At 44.3% G+C, this 17139-nt stretch overlaps 2 protein-coding genes across 2 annotated transcripts in view; both read left to right on the top strand.

The window, feature by feature from the left end:
• LOC147693535 (ecto-ADP-ribosyltransferase 5-like) overlaps positions 1–17139 on the top strand; it is a 323762-nt gene that overhangs the window by 101706 nt on the left and 204917 nt on the right. The window lies entirely within an intron of this gene.
• On the top strand, positions 15707–16780 carry LOC147693536 (uncharacterized). The gene has a single exon (XM_086933572.1). The coding sequence runs from the start codon at positions 15707–15709 to the stop codon at positions 16778–16780; it is 1074 nt and encodes a 357-aa protein (XP_086789698.1).

Raw genomic sequence — 17139 nt, 5'->3', positions numbered from 1 at the left:
GGGCGAGGAGTTGGTTCACTTTGCAACCTGAACAGACCCTATCGATTTGGTTGCTGCGCAACAAATACTAGGGAGGCATATAGACAATAGTCTACAGATATTAGGATGGACAAAAACATATTGTATACCCACAAGCATTGTGAAATTAAACATATTAGAAACGTGCGCTTACTCTTTTCTTTCTCTTCCATTTAACCAGACTGAGCCACAGCAACGCGTAGCCGGGTACAGCTAGTGAAATAATAAATAAAGCATAAACTTAACAGAACTACGTCACTAAAAGTGCTAGTAGGCCACATCCGTATATATCTAAATGGGCTTACACTGTGGTGTCTGGGTGAGCGGCTTCTAAGTCCGTCATCCACAAAAATCAAATTTCCATGTTGAATAACGGTATTGTTAAAGCTTCCTGTTCGTTAGCAATTCTGGAAACATAAGGAGGGGTGTGCGTGTTTTAGAGAATCCAAGTCAGGCATACATGGTGGATAATTACATCAATAAGACTGGGTCACATACCAAAATACTTGTATCCGGAGGCACTTCCACCTCGTTGGACTTGATTATTCTTCCCACCAATGCACGTCAGAAGAGTGAAACCGACTCTCTGAAAAGACAATGGCATGTCGACTCAGCCAATGTGTATCAAAGTGGTAAAATATAACACCACAGAGTGGGAGTATTTAAACGGATTAAAGACCGCTTGGGGAAACACACTTGCAAGGCAGCATACCTATTAACTTGGAAATTAATCAGCCGTTTATCTTCCGTTTACTTGCCAGGGCGTAGGAATTCAGGGCGTCTGACGTATACTCTCCCCGGGGATTATGGGAGTGCTAAGATTCCTGGGACATGCATTTTTAACAGGGCTTAGGCGTGACGACGCAAACCTTCACTCTAAAACTTTATTGAAAGACCGATATTGGCAATCTAAAAAACGCACAGTAGCTGAATCCAGTTCCAGGACTTTTAGTGGAGACTGAATAAAGAATAGTGAAAAATTGATCCTCAGCCCACATTTGAGTAGTAAAAACGTACGTTCTAGACACCTAATACTTGCTCCCCATAGGTGACAGTGGCTCAATCCAATTCCAGGACTTTTATGAAGACTGGATAGACGATAGTAAAATAATTATTTATTTCTCAGCCCAAAATCGGGTTTTACAGACGTACGTTCTGGACACATGAAGATGGCTCCCCATAGGGAGCCTTAGTAGCACACTAAGCATGGTCGAGTGACCGTGTTTATACGTTTATGGCACATTATAGAGTATAGATCAATAGAATAGAGCTGCCAAGCTGTTACTTCAGAGAAATACTGGAAACCTCTATACAAGGAACACCATGACGCTGTCAAGGTTCAGAATTTATATAGTTCAGACACTCCATTTAACCCATTGATCGCAGTATTGAATTTTAGGATAAGCATGGCTTCACATTGGGATAGTCGCAAATCTATATCGCCACCTCATGAATCTGCTTCTATTTTGGAGATAACTGTCCATCTCAAATCTCTTTCAATGTGCCCTTTTGCTTTCCAATGGTTGATTAGAGGAGCGTTTTCTGCATTCCACTTAATTATGGATTTATGCTGCGGCACTGTTTGGCGGATTTCCAGGCTCATTTTTCCCACATAGTTTTGGGCATGGGCAGAGGATTCTGTACACTACGCCTTTGGACTTACAATTGGTAAATGATTCATGTTTCCAATGTATCCCTTCATGAGAAAATACTGAACCTTCCACTATCTGCTCGCAACATGAGCAGGACCCACATTTATGGTGTCCTTTCACTGGTGCCAGGCCGACATAATCCCTAAGTGTTGACTTTGAAGGCTTGGGTAACTCCGCACATACCTCATGGTTTTGCAATACTTTTCTCCTTCTTCAAAGCAAATAGAGGGACCTGTGACAGGGCTTTGTCTAAATGTTTGACCAAATGCCAATTTTTATTGATAATGTTTTTCAATTGGTTAGAAGTAGGACAAAATGTAGATACACACACAAGTCTGTCCATCTACGGTCTTACTTTTTTCTCTAGAAGTGTATCACGTGGTATCCACCAAGCTCGCATGCTACATCATCTAAGTATGTCTAGTCCACGGAGTCAAACGGCTTCTCAAAATCGATAAGAAGGAGTGCCAAGTAAGGGGGGAGCACCTGGCGGTGAGCCAGGGCCAGGTGCAGCCGCTGGAGACAGTGTCTGGTGCCTCACTGGGGCATGAATCCACATTGGTTCGGGTGGACCAATGTGGTAAGATAGGGCTTGAGCCGTTGGGCAAACAGCTTAACGTCCGTGTTAATAAGAAATATGGGCCGATAGTCAGTACAGTGGGGAGATGGCGGTTGTGACTTCGGAAGGACCACGATAGTAGCCATATCTGTCTCGGGCAGGAAGGAACCTTTCTCCAAGGCCTCGGCATACAGATCTGCCAAGCGAGGCATGAGGGCTGAAGGACCGGGTTTTAGAACCCAGCGGCGTCAGGGAGAACGCCTGATACCTTCAAGTTCCCCTGTCTTGGCAAACAGAGACACGGGATACTTCTTGATGACGTCAAAGACCAAAGTTTATTGGCTGCAACCAGGAACAGAGATCTACGAAGCACACACGGGTGGTTCGTCAGAGACTGCACAAATTCAATAAGCAGAGCATGGTCTTTTATGCCAAAAATCAAGCCTCAGGCAACATTCCAAATTTACATTCGGTACATACAGACTGACCAACAACAGTGTAACATTTCAAAAGTAGCGAATGACAACAGTCAAAGACAATCCCATTTTCGGTTGTCAGAAATGACCAAGCAAATTCCCGGTGTCCTGTTCGATCATGCCGGACAAACCCATCATAAACCCTTCAACCCAAATCAATAATTATGTCGTAAAGGAAAGGCAGAAACAGATTGGAAAGGAGATAGAAAGGTGGGAGCAGTGTACCATAAACTCGGGCACATCCTGCTCTTTGATCTTTATCAAGCCAGCTGCTGAACAAGGAACTGGCTCAGCGAGGTCAGCCTCGGGCAAGGAGTCAGTTCGGCCAGGTCACCCAGGAGTCAGCTAAGGCGTACGTGTCTCAAGGACTCGTTCGGCCACAGTCATCGGGCCTATGTTAGGGCAACCACACAAAATGGACGCCGTATACAAAATGGAACCCGGAGGTTCAAACTAAATCCTTGAATAGAGAGTGTTCTCCTATATCGATTCATACGAAAACACTCAGACACGCTACACTCACCATTTGCGGTCTGCCAACACCAAAATCGTCCATTTCGGACTCTTTTTATTGAACGGGTTCGGAACCATCGAACCCAGTTCGCGAACCACGGAACCACAGACCCTCCTTTTGCCCTATCATAGGCAACAGACCCAAACCCATGTTAATCTGAATCCGGATCTATATTCATCAGATCATCGATATGTTGCTGTAGCATCATCCTATTACTTAGTACCTCTCTCTGGACAGGTCTCCTTGCACACGAAGTAGCACAGAGGCCACAAATAGCAGGAGCACACTGTACACAGACACAGAACATGAAAAGGATTGCTAAGACCATCCCAATGACCATCAAAATCTTCCAACCCCAAGTGGATATCAATCCCCATAACCATCCCATCAAAGACCAATCTCCTGTGTCCAAATGGACAGAATCGGAGATTTTATGCAATTTGGAAATGGCCTGAAAGACTGATGGAGCGTTGTCTGGAATGAAAACACAGCAGCTTGATTGAATCAGCTTGCAAACTCCACCTCGATCTGCTAGAATAACATCAAGGGCAACTCTATTTTGAAGTGTCATAAGTCTATCCGACTGGAGCTCAGCAGTCAGGTTACCAAGGGCACCAGCAGTTTCGACTATGGTGGACTCAACCACTCTCGTCAACTGCCGAATATTCCTACTGTTAGCCATAGGTCCCCAAAACGGCAGAAAACCCTTAAAGAAATCTCCCAGTTCTTGTTCTGCAGTGTCTTCTTGGCTAAAGACACCTCTAGCAACTCTTGTCTTATGGTAATCTGTCGCAGCTGTAAAAGTGGGAGGTAACAGAAAGGAAACAAAACATGTGCCCGAGAAGACGGGGGGCAACCATGTATAAGCTTTGTCGTAGCAAACAAAATAGGTAGCCTTAGCAGCTAGGAATGCTGGGGAAGACTGAGACGCAAATACAGAAGTCTCAGCGCAAACACTCTTCCCTAACTGTGCCTTCGGATTCTTGATGTTGCCCTGCAAACAATAGTGGCCCCGATGGGGCACTATCCAAATCGGTGGAGAACTCTTCGCTCGCTGGTTAACACTCAGACTAACTCCATATCCAGTAACGTTCCAACCAATGTAGGCTAGTGTCTCATCCTTCGGAATAGTCTCATACGAGCTAATCCCTCTAATCATGTCAACAATGCCTTTGACTATAGCACTGTTCTTTGGGTTATCTTTCAATGAACGTTGGGGGTAAACACTATGGGCATAAATAAACATCGTTCTATAAGCCCAAATCGAATCGTTTAAACTAAAGGGCAAAACTAAATAAGGAATACCCTTATCGGTTGTATGAGGCATCAAACCACAAATCCAACAGTTTGTCATATTCATCACTAACTGGTGTTGGTGCAGAAGTTGAATGAAGGAATTGTTAGCAAATTCCAATCATCTGACTACCTCATGTTCAGGCAAAGGATGGAAAGAATGAGAAGAAATAGTAGGTGAAGGTGTAGGTTGCACAGTGGGATTAAACGTCATTTTAAAAACAAATGTTACATAACCAGCTATAAATATTATGAAGCTCAATAGTAAAAGTAAACATGGTATCAAAAAGCATTTCTTCGATATTATTTTTCATATACGTTTTCTAAAAGTCAGTGTCCGTACAGGTCTCTCCAACTCAAAGAAATCCATCCTAAACTAAATGTGCTGCCCGCGGTGGAAGGTTGATTCTGCTCAGAAGTGCCTCTGCTAAACCCAGGAAGGCTGCCTCGGGCCAACAGAACCCTCGACCTAGTGTCTCAGGCTTGCACTCCCAAGACTGATGGCAACCGCGACCCTAGCAGCGAGAACCGGATGGCAGTTCAAGAAAAACAAAAATGAGTAGATCCTTGGTGGAGAGTTAACCTGCAAACAGGAAAAAAATCATCAAACTTTATTAGTCTTTATTATTTGTCCGTAACTCTCGATCTCAAATTATAGCGATTCTTTCCAGCTAGTTCTTGATCAGCAAACAAAAGGTGAGGCTCTGTAGTATCCAATCGATCTGCAGGAGGTACTGATGCTTGCAGAATTCTATCACTCTCTTTCTCTGAGTTCGTTCCAATCAGTCGAGCATCGCTGAATGGTATAAACCGTGGGACAACTTCTGTTTCAGAGTCTGCAAGTCCCTCCTGGACCCACTTATCGTAAGGCAAAGGCAAAGGTGCCCTTTTGGTGTGGGATCCGTGGATCCAGTTCCGTTTGCCTCGCACTCGGACCGCAGATCTCGTTGACAAAAGTACTTGGTAGAGCCCCGTCCAGCGAGGCTGTTCGTTCTTGGTTCGCTGAAAGTTACGTACAAACACCCAGGATCCAGGTTCGATGGAGCGCCCTGGATCTTCTGCAGCTTGTGGAAGACTGTCATGCACCTGTTGGCGTAAAACACTCATTTTAGTTGTCAGTTCACGCAAATAATCAAGCAACACAGGATGCTCGAGGTCACTGAACCTCGTTGGTCTTGGCACGGCCCAAATATTTGCCGGGCGACCAAACACAACCTCATACGGACTCAAACCCATTGGTGAATGCACAGTCATCCTTGTAGACAGAAGTGCTAATGGCAAGGCATCTGGCCATTGCAAACCAGTGCTCGCTTGGATTTTAGACAATTTTAATTTAAGAGTGCCGTTATAGCACTCGACTAAACCAGCTGATTGGGGGTGATTTGCAGCGTGGAATTTCTGCCTAATCCCGAGACCCTGACACACTCTCTTCATAACTTGACCCACAAATTCACTCCCGTTATCACTCCAGATAATTCTCGGCATTCCAAACCTCTGGAAAAATTCTTTTATCAAGGCCTTCGCTGTGGACAAAGCAGTATTGTCCTAAGGTGGTAAGCTTCTACCCATCTAGAAAAGGAGCAAACAACCACTAACACATATTTCAAGTTGTTGCATCTCTCCATATGGATAAAATCTAGCTGCAAAGCCTCGAACGGATACGTAGGAGGAGCAAAATGACCAGCTGGTGTTGGAGTTCCCTTACCAGGATTATGCATCAAACACACCATACAGTTCTTGACCAAATTCTCTGCGCATCTAGGAATTCCCACATTCTGCCAAACCGGAGCCAACAACTTGCAAATCCCTTTCACGCTAATATGTGCCATTCCGTGAGCCATTGTAACAACTGGAAGCACATACGCATTAGGCAACAACCATCTCTGATGTTCTGACAAATCAGTCCAACAACCATTCGAATCCAATCTGCCCTTACTTTCTCCCCATTCGTTCAACTCTTTCACTGTGGCCTCACCTTGAATCGATTTCACACTCTCAATGGTATCTTCACACATACTCTTCTCTGGAACCCATCTCGCCGGACCCGCAACATACATTCGACTCATCACATTCCTAGCAGTTTCTTTCGCAACTTCATCCGCAAACGCATTACCACGACCAACATCATCCGTAACCTTTTTATGGGCACTGCATTTCACAATCGCTACTTGCAATGGTAACGTAAGAGACTCAAGAAGTTCATTCACCAGTTGCCCATGTTGAATCTTCGTCCCATGCGATGTCAAAAATCCACGTTCACGCCACAAACGTCCAAAGCTATGAGCCACACCAAACGCATACTGACTATCCGTGTACACATTCACACGTTTTCCTTTCGCCAACACACATGCTCTCGTAAGTGCGATCAATTCAGCTGCTTTTGCTGAGTTATATGGGATACGTGCAGCCTCAACAACCGTATGCAAAGTCGTTACAACATATGCTGTAGTCGTATCACCATTCGGCAACTTAAAGCACGAACCATCAACCCACAAAGCATCATCACAGTCAGGAAGAGGGGTATCTCGGAGATCTACTCTCCCTTTCGTCTCTTCTTCGGTTCTTAGAAAACAATCGTACTGCTCTTCATTATCGTCATCTGTCTCAAGCGAAATCGGCAACAATGTAGCTGGGTTTAAGGTATTACACCTTTTTATGTGCACATGACTCGCTAACAGTGTAAGCTCATACCCTGACAACCGAGCACTAGTTAAGTGCTGTGTCTTGGTGCGATTCAACAAAGTGTCCACTGCATGTGGAACCATAACCACTAACGTGTTATCCATAACCAAACCAGCAGATTGTCGAATTGACACAGCCGCTGCCGCTGTGGCTCTCAAGCAACTTGGCAACGCTCTAGCTACAGGATCCAAAGTCAACGAAAAGTACGCACATGGGCTTTGCTTATCGCCAAACTGCTGAGTCAAAACTGACAATGCACATCCCTCTCTCTCGTGGACATACAGTGTGAAAGGCTTACTGTAGTCGGGAGTACCCAACACAGGAGCCGAACACAACGCATTGCGTAATTCAGAAAAGCTCTTCTGACATTCGTCAGTCCAAGGAATAGGATCTGGAGTATCCTTAACAGTAAGAGCTATCAAAGGTTTCGCTAACAATGAAAAATTAGGAATCCACTGTCTACAGTACGACGTGATACCCACAAACGCACGTACTTCTCTCTGTGTCGTAGGAACACTCATTTTCGCAATAGCTTGAATTCTTTCTGGGGTCAGTTTCCTTCCCTCCTTCGATAAGAGGTGACCTAGGTAGGTAACTTCTTGTCGACAAAATTGCAGTTTTGAGAGAGAAACTTTGTGATGACAATCAGATAGGTGGCGTAATAAGGACACAGTAGCATTCTTGCAAATCTCCTCAGTATCGGCGGCAACTAACAAATCATCAACATACTGAATAAGAGCTGCACCTTCAGGTAAAACCAACAAATCAAGTTGTGTCTTTAAAGCTTGACTATAAATCGATGGACTCCCGCAATAGCCTTGAGGAGCGCGCTTAAAGCGGAAACTTCGTCCTCCTAGAGAGAATCCAAAGATGTCCCTACTCTCCATGGCAATGGGGATGCTGAAGAAAGCATTCTTCAAATCGATCACCAAAAACCAGGTGGCAGAAGCCGGAATCAAAGTCAATAACACAGTAATGTCAGGCACAACAGGGAATTGTGGAACGACAATTTTGTTCACTTCACGAAGATCGATAACAAATCTATATACAGGAGGCTGTGAAGGATCAGTCCTCTTTAAGACAGGCAAAACAGGACTGTTGCACACATTACCTCGCGTCTCTTCAACAACACCCTTGTCAATCAGATCATAAATGATCGCCAAAAGTGCACGCTCACCATCACTCGAGATACGATATTGTGGAATGCGCGGTAACGTAGCATTCGCCTTCAGTGTCACAACATATGGGGGAATGTCTAACAGGCCCACATCATTCAGACCCGTAGCCCTCAATGAATCTGGTAGCAAAGACAATTCAGATGGAAGACAATCTTTCGACACATACATCAGAGAGATCACATTCTCACCCAAGGTAAGATGTACTCCTGACGGAGAACAATACAAAGTCGCATACAATCTCTTCAACAAGTCCAATCCCAGCAAATTCTCATTACAACCTGTAGTCAAAAGAAGGGGTGCTTCAAACCCACGAGGACCAACAGAAAGAGGCAATGGAACAGAAATCGGAATCGTAACGGGGGCGCCAGAAAAACCTACAGAAACATTATTAAAGCCAGACAAAGGTGCGCCAGGGAGTTTAGAATGCATAATAGAACGCTTCGTAGCACCAGTGTCTAGCAGAAAAGGCTCTGACACACCTGATGCAATCACTTCAACATAAGGTCCACTCTGATCTACTGGAACTGAAACAACTCCCTCTCTTTGTCCATGGCAGTCCTAACAATCATTACCGTGTGCTTCATCGCCCTCAACGTAGTAATCATCTACGTAGTACTGTGCTGTCCTACCAGACGAGTTCTGCTGTTGGTCAAAACTATTCATCGAATTCTGTGGAGGCAAAGGACGTCCATTCTGTCCGCGACCTCTACCTCTAGGCGCTTGCTGATCACCTCTACCTCTCACACCAGGAGCACTATTTGCTCGTTGCAGCAAGACCGGACAACTATTCTTGTAGTGACGTTCTTCCTTACAATACGCACACTGATTAGGGCCATACAGAATACACTGTTGAGAAGTCTCGTCCCTTTGCGAGTTTCTCGAATACTGTTGAGGTTGCTGATAATCGAGCTGATTATTAACACGGGCGGATAAGCTTGTTGTAGAAGAACTTTAGTCTTCAATTCCTTAGTCTTCTAATCCGCTTTCTCTAACTCATCCTTACGTCTATTCTCATAGTACTGAGCCGTAGCTAAAATCTGCGCTGATGGAGAAACAGGCCAAGCACTCTCAGAATCCTTCAACTTAGTGCATAACTCAGGAAGAAGATTGTGTACAAACTTGTCGACGAACAATCTCTGGCCACCCTCGGTAGCCATATCCTGCCCACTATGATCGACAAAAGTTTCTTCGAAACGCGAGAAAAAATCTGACACAGTCTCATCTTTCTTCTGCTTACATGCAGACAACTTGTCCCAATTAACACGTACTTCAGGCATCAGAGTCTTCATAAAAGTAATAATCCTACCAGGAAGTTCTGTAATGATATTTTCAGGCTTAGCACCTCCAACTTGTCTATCATTTGCAGCAACAAGGTTCACACACGAATCACCCAATTCATTATCATGATCCGTATGTCGAATGACATTCCAGATGGGCTGTGGAACAACATTCCCAAACAACATATCTATGTCCGCCAAATTCATGATGCACAAACTCACAGTCTGCGTAAGCTCTTTATAATATCCCGCAGGATTCTTCTGCGGATCAGGCAAAGTCTGCTTAAGCGCTAGAACTTCTGCACGCTTCCATGTAACATGTACCCACACTCGCTGAAAGTGCGCAGCAACAGCTCCATCTTGAGGCCTCCAAACCGGAGGAACCTCTCGCATCGGATACTGACGCGCTTGTCTCCTAACTGACGAATCAGGCTCGAGCAGCCGTTCAGAAGGAACATTACTTCGAAATGACAATAACGTCGACACCGCTCTCTCGATGTCGAGAAGACTTACAATTGTTCCTTTTGCAAACTCGGAACGCAGTCGGAACAACTTTTCAGGAGCTTTACCCACTTCGTCCGTCCATTGTTCATGGAGGAACGTACACATGATCTCAAAAACATAACGTTACTTTGGTGCTTCCCATTGCCGGAAAACATCCATAATACCCTCAAGATCGTACTGGGACGTGTACGTAACCCATCTATGTGCCATGTGATCCAAAACAATTTGTTCATCCGTATCAGGCAACTGACTACGCGACTGTCTACACTCACTCACAGGAGACATACCCAATTGTCCCAACTAAGGAGTCAGAAAACCAGAAAAGGCAGCAGTCATCCGCTGTCTAGGAGAAGGAGTAGTCGGAAGAACAAGGGGAGACGAGACAGTAGTAGAAGAATCCAAAGTCGGAACAGACATAGAAGCAGTAGTAGCAGGAAAAGACAAAGTTGGCGGCCCCTGAGGAGGCTGCGCCAAAGGAACAGTAGCCAACAAAGGAGCTGGCTGTGGAGGAATCACAGGAGGCAAAACAACCAGCAGTTGCACAGCCACGACTGGTGGCGGTGGTGCCGTAGCATTATGCGCATAAGGTGGCGGTGAATTTAACAAATGCGACATTAAAGGATCTTTCGCAAGATCTTTCTCGTCTTTCTGCTCTTTAGACAGCAAGACTGGGTAGCATCTATCTACCTCTAACTTCCTCACTCTAAGCATCTGTTCACTTTCTTGTTCTTCTTCAGCTTGCACCATTGACATACTTCTCTTATTCTTTTTCGCTAATTTCATTTCTTTCTGTTTGGCTTCTTTGCACCATATGCGGAAAGAGTCAAACATCGCCGGCCGGGCTTTCTTCTTGAACAACTTCACCTCGAGGTTATCTAGAATTTCAGTTTCAAAACTACCGTAACGGGGCCACTGTAGGACACCGTCACTCTTCGTATATTTTACCCAGATCTCATTATAACTAATAGGGCCCACACCATGTTTCACATACAACTTGTATGTAGGAGTTCTGATCGGAGGAACCGGACACGAATCCTCTAACCGGGAGTCCCTCATTGAACCACCACTAAACAAGTTTCTAAAACTGCTAAAACCAGGCATCTTGCTCACTAGTCTAGCGTCAAACAACAAGGGGAATCGTAAAACAATCGTCTAGTGAATACACGAATCCCTTGGCTTTGGGTCCTGCAGGTACCAAATCAAAGCGATCCAATAAAGGATACCAAACAAACTAAGGACTAGGAGACGCTCCGCTTATACTTAACTGAAATGTCGATGGCGTCACAAGAAGACCCGTCAATCGTCTCGCTCTACAAACGTCTAAGGCTCCAAAACAGGGTGACAGTCAGGGCAGCAGTCCTTCATAGCCGTCGGAAAGCGGGAAACCTCGCAGCAAAGACTTTCGGACCACGACGACATACAGGGGTCGATGAAGTGGCTGGCCTTCCTCCAGAATTTTCACACGAAGCTTCTCACGAACCTCTGGCTTGGACCGGTACCGCTGAAGTCGCCCCGCGTTGGGCGCCAACTGAAGGACCGGGTTTTAGAAACCAGCGGCGTCAGGGAGAACGCCTGATACCTTCAAGTTCCCCTGTCTTGGCAAACAGAGACACAGGATACTTCTTGATGACGTCAAAGACCAAAGTTTATTGGCTGCAACCAGGAACAGAGATCTACGAAGCACACACAGGTGGTTCGTCAGAGACTGCACAAATTCAATAAGCGGAGCATGGTCTTTTATGCCAAAAATCAAGCCTCAGGCAACATTCCAAATTTACATTCGGTACATACAAACTGAACAACGACAGTGTAACATTTCAAAAGTAGCGAATGACGACAGTCAAAGACAATCCCATTTTCCGTTGTCCAGCCCACCAGAAATGACCAAGCAAATTCCCGGTTTCCTGTTCGATCAGGCCGGACAAACCCATCATAAACCCTTCAACCCAAATCAGTGATTATGTGGTAAAGGAAAGGCAGAAACAGATTGGAAAGGAAATAGAAAGGTGGGAGCAGTGTACCATAAACTCGGGCACGTCCTGCTCTTTGATCTTTATCAAGCCTGCTGCTGAACAAGGAACTGGCTCAGCGAGGTCAGCCTCGGGCAAGGAGTCGGTTCCGCCAGGTCACCCAGGAGTCAGCTAAGGCGTACGTGTCTCAAGGACTCGTTCGGCCACAGTCATCGGGCCTATGTTAGGGCAACCACACAAAATGGCTGCCGTATACAAAATTGGAACCCGGAGGTTCAAACTAAATCCTTGAATAGAGAGTGTTCTCCTATATCGATTCATACGAAAACACTCAGACACGCTACACTCGCCATTTGCGGTCTGCCAACACCAAAATCGTCCATTTCTGACTATTTTTATTGAATGGATTCGGAACCATCGAACCCAGTTTGCGAACCACGGAACCACAGACATCATCTAAGTATGTCTAGTCCACGGAGTCAAACGGCTTCTCAAAATCGATAAGAAGGAGTGCCAAGTAAGGGGGGAGCACCTGGTGGTGAGCCAGGGCCAGGTGCAGCCGCCGGAGACAGTGTCCGGTGCCTCGCTGGGGCATGAAACCACATTGGTAAGATAGGGCTTGAGCCGTTGGGCAAACAGCTTAACGTCCGTGTTAATAAGAAATATGGGCCGATAGTCAGTACAGTGGGGTGATGGCGGTTGTGACTTTGGAAGGACCACGATAGTAGCCATATCTGTCTCGGGCAGGAAGGAACCTTTCTCCAAGGCCTCGGCATACAGATCTGCCAAGCGAGGCATGAGGGCCTCACAGTATACTGCATAGTATTCCTGGGGGAGGCCGTCTGGGCCAGGAGTTTTACCAGAGGAGGTGTGAGCAATAGCCTCGTCATGCGAGAATTGGGTGGTCAAGGTCTGCTGGGGCAGTAGAGTCCAGCGGAGACAGGTGGGCACCCTCGCAACAAGCAGTTTACGGAGCCACCGTGTCGGGGTCCGGTTGGTGTAGAGCTGACAGTAGAAGGTGGCGAATGTGCCGGCCATTGCCACCGGGGATCATTGTGACGACCCCTCTTGGTCCAATATCTCTGGAATACTACGGTTCACTCTGGGATACGTGGCAAGCCTATGCAGGATTGTGCCATTTTTGTCCCCCCCAACCATAAACTCTGTTCACAGATGATCTCCACAAGAGCTTGGCGGCCTCCAGGGAGAGATGCTTGATTTCATTTCGAATATTCGTAAGGCGCCACTCTTCATCAGTATCGCCATCTGCGGAGGGGGAATGCTCGAGGCGTAGGCCCTGCGCCTCTAGTGAAGTGATGTGCAACATCTGGGCCTACCGCTGCCGTTGGACGTGGCCTTTGGCATATCCACGAATAGTAGCCTTACCAGCTTCCCACAGGGTACCTGAGGAAGGGACCGACCCAATATTGATGATGAAGTAATGCTTCAACTCCAGTCCCACTAACTTCTTGAAGCCCTTGTCATGAAGAAACAAGGCGTTCAACTGTCACATTGGGCGTGAGTAAGGGGGAGGAGCCCCTATACTAAGGAGCAGCGGGGAATGGTCGAAGATACCTCTCGGGAGTATGCGGACATCTTGGATGGTGGTGCAGTCCGTAGACAGAAGAAAAATTGCATCTATACCTGCCTGCGTCTGGTGTGCAGCAGAGGTGTGTGTGAATTGTTTAGAGTTTGGGTGCCAGATTCGCCACACATCGCAGAGGCCAAGGGATTTAGCCCAGTTTGTTAACTGTTTCGCTTGCGCCAGCCTGGAGGAGGATGGAGGGCCTGTCGAGTCGAGAAGCGGGGTGGAGATCACGTTAAAGTCGCCCCCAATCCTGTGGATTCCAGGGAGACGGTAGGCAAAAGGGCGGCAGATTGTTTTAAAGTCGTGACGAGCATCGAGAGGGTGAGGACATGGACACAAGGTTAAGGGGAGTGCCCCCATGTGTACCGCAAACGTTCACAAACGTGCCCTGTGGGTCATGAATAACTTGTGTAAGCCAAAGGGAAGGGTGCGTTTCAGTAATACAGCCACACCACAAGAACCTCGAGCGAAGCCGGAGTGCCAAACCCTATCGTAGCCGTAACGCACAAGAAAGGGGCAGTGGTCAGGTGCGTCTCTTGAAGCAGAAGCACTTTGTCAATGTGGAGATTGCTTTCTCCCATTGTAGAACCCAGTGATGCCATAGTATGACATCACTGGGAGATTCTGAAAGAATGGTCAGTTGATGAAGCTGGAGGTTGCTGTACTCTTGTGTAGCTGTACTTATACGAATAAAGACTTTTTATTCATTAACCACTGCCTCTGTGGTTACTACATTTCATGGCGACGAGGGCAACAATCTGCGCAGGGGGCAGATGACTGAGTGACCTCCACCCCTGGAAAAAAAAATGGCGTAATTTCTAAACTGTGAGTAAATTTATGATTTTACCAAGGCTTATTTGTTCTTAAAGAAGAAGATTTAAGGAAGGAACTATTTTCTGCCACTTGGATATTATAAGAAGCTGGAGTCTTGACATTGTGGCATTTAAACTGCTATTATTGGACTTTAACTCCTTTTAAAATATTTATGTCATGAATCCACGTTATTTAAACATGACTAAATAACTACGTGGAGTTCCTGTGCAAACAAAGCTTGCATCTTGTCGTTTGAGACAGATCCGGGTAGTTTAGAAATATATATATATATATATATATATATATATATATATATATATATATATATATATATATATATATATATATATATATATATATATATATATATATATATATATATATATATATACTTATGCCTTTGAATTATCGCCAGCGTGAGAGCACACATCTACTGCTAAAACATTGAAAGTAAGCAGTGTAAGTGTAATGAAAATAATCTTTACTGTGCATATATTTCATTAGTTCGTCTAAGCATGAAGAGCAGTGAATATTTTAAGTTAAATGCAAATGTGGAAAGACAGTGTGATTGAAAGTAAACAACTTTGCCCAAGCACGAGGAGATCGTAAGTTAAGTGTGAGGAGAGCTGTCATCACGTGCAGTGCAATTGAAAAGTAAACAAGTTCGTCTGACTGCCAGGAAACCGGGGAGCTGTCATTGTGTGCATTCTAATTTGATGATAAACAGTTGAGCGCGAGCAGCCAAACGTGAAGGAAACCTTACGTTGTTTAAATGAACATTAAATGAACATTAAATACATGTATTTAAACGTACCCGAAATGAATATTACCATTCTGAAGACAGTACCAAGTTAAAATATGGGTTTATTCAGCAATATGGAGAAATAAAGAAACGGAGTTACAGTCCATTCTTACCAGTGTCACTGTGAGGATTCTCTCGATTGCTTCAAGTTTGTCCAGTCACACTTCCTGTACCTGTGAAAACAGAAGAAAGACTCATAAAGTGAAAACTATACACAGTGGACAAGACAAGAAATAATAATTATTTTGAATAATTATTTTAAATAATTATTTTAGATTATTATTTTAGATAGGTATTTTAGATCGTTGTTTTAGATAATTATTTTAAAATATTATTTTAATTAATTTTGGTAGCTTGTTATTTTTAATTTAATTGCAGGTATGTCGGATCAGAGCATGGCTTCTCCGCCTTCATTTTTACCACTTCCTGGTGAGCCTAGTATCCCTTGGAAAAGGTGGAAGAACATTTTTACCATGTATATATTAGCTATAGGTGGAGATAAATATGTTCCATTGAGGAGACAAGCGATCCTTTTACACCATTTAGGAACAGAAGGAAGAAGGATCTATGATGACCTCCCAGAGATTTCTTTAGGAATTGGTAATGGACAGCCTGTAAATGTGTATGAAATGTCAATACAAATGCTAGGGAAACATTTTATGCCTAAACTTAGTATAGTTTTTGAGAGACATAAATTCTTCTGCCGTGCACAAGCTCAAGATGAGGATATTGTGACTTATGTAGCTACGCTGCGTGGTCTAGCAGTGACGTGTGAATTCCAAAATTTAACAGAATCTTTAATTCGTGATCAAATCGTTAGATGTACCAAAAACAAAAAAGTTAAAGAAAGACTTTTATCTCTAGACCCTACACTAGATGAAGCTGTACAAATTGCCAGAAGCCTAGAGCAAACTGCTGTTTGGTTGAAAGAAATTGACGTTGGAAAAATGAATATTAAATCCTCAGAAAAAGAAGTAGTATCTTTAGATGTGGATGAAGTAGGACTAAAAAAAAATTCAAAGGCAGATGTTCCAAACGCAACTAATTTCAAGAATGAAAAAACTTCTATTACATCTTATGCACCTAATATGGTTGTGAGGAGGAAAATTACATGTTATAGGTGTGGGTGTCCTGGACACATTGCTTCCAGTCTCTCGTGTGGTGCTAGAAATGTAACATGTAGATCGTGTGGGAGAAAGGGTCATCTAGCTAAGATGTGTAGATTTAAAAATCAAAGTTCTACTGTAAAGACCATAGAAAATCTAGGAGAGATAAAAGAAGAATTGATGCTTTCTATAGATGAATGTGGAATGCCAAAAAAAGAAATAATTGTTCATGAAAACAAAGGTATAAAGATGGAAAGTACAGAGAAATTAGAGAAACCTCATTGTAAAATTATTTTTGGTGAAATTGGAATTAAGGTGTTAGCGGATTCAGGTAGTTATTCACGCTGATATCTAAAGAAGAGTACATGAAGGAATTAAAAAGGAATCTAAAAAATGTACAACATTCAGATATAAGTGCTGTGGGTTATGCTGGAAAAAAAATAAACATCGTGGGCATGGAATGGATGGACATGTTCTTTTAAAATAACAGTGTCCATGGTAGAGTAAACATAACTGAAGAGGGGTCAAATCCCATATTATTTGTAACCACCCAATCACCAATAATGATTTTCACATCTTTCACTCCTTTCCTTCTGTCATAGTCATTTTTGCTCCTTTCTTGAGACTCTCTAACTCTTTCTTCCATTACTTCTCGATCCACCCAGACCTGATCTTTCTTTTGTAACCACACAGGAGATTCTTTGGTT

Source organism: Lissotriton vulgaris, chromosome 8 (assembly GCF_964263255.1).
Source record: "Lissotriton vulgaris chromosome 8, aLisVul1.2, whole genome shotgun sequence".
NCBI classification, from domain to species: Eukaryota; Metazoa; Chordata; class Amphibia; order Caudata; family Salamandridae; genus Lissotriton; species Lissotriton vulgaris.
Note: the sequence above shows the minus strand (reverse complement) of the source record. Positions and strands in the feature narration are given on the sequence as shown.

Excerpts from the sequence above, each read along its gene's own strand:
- LOC147693536 (XM_086933572.1), top strand. The coding sequence starts at position 15,707 with ATGTCGGATCAGAGCATGGCTTCTCCGCCTTCATTTTTACCACTTCCT.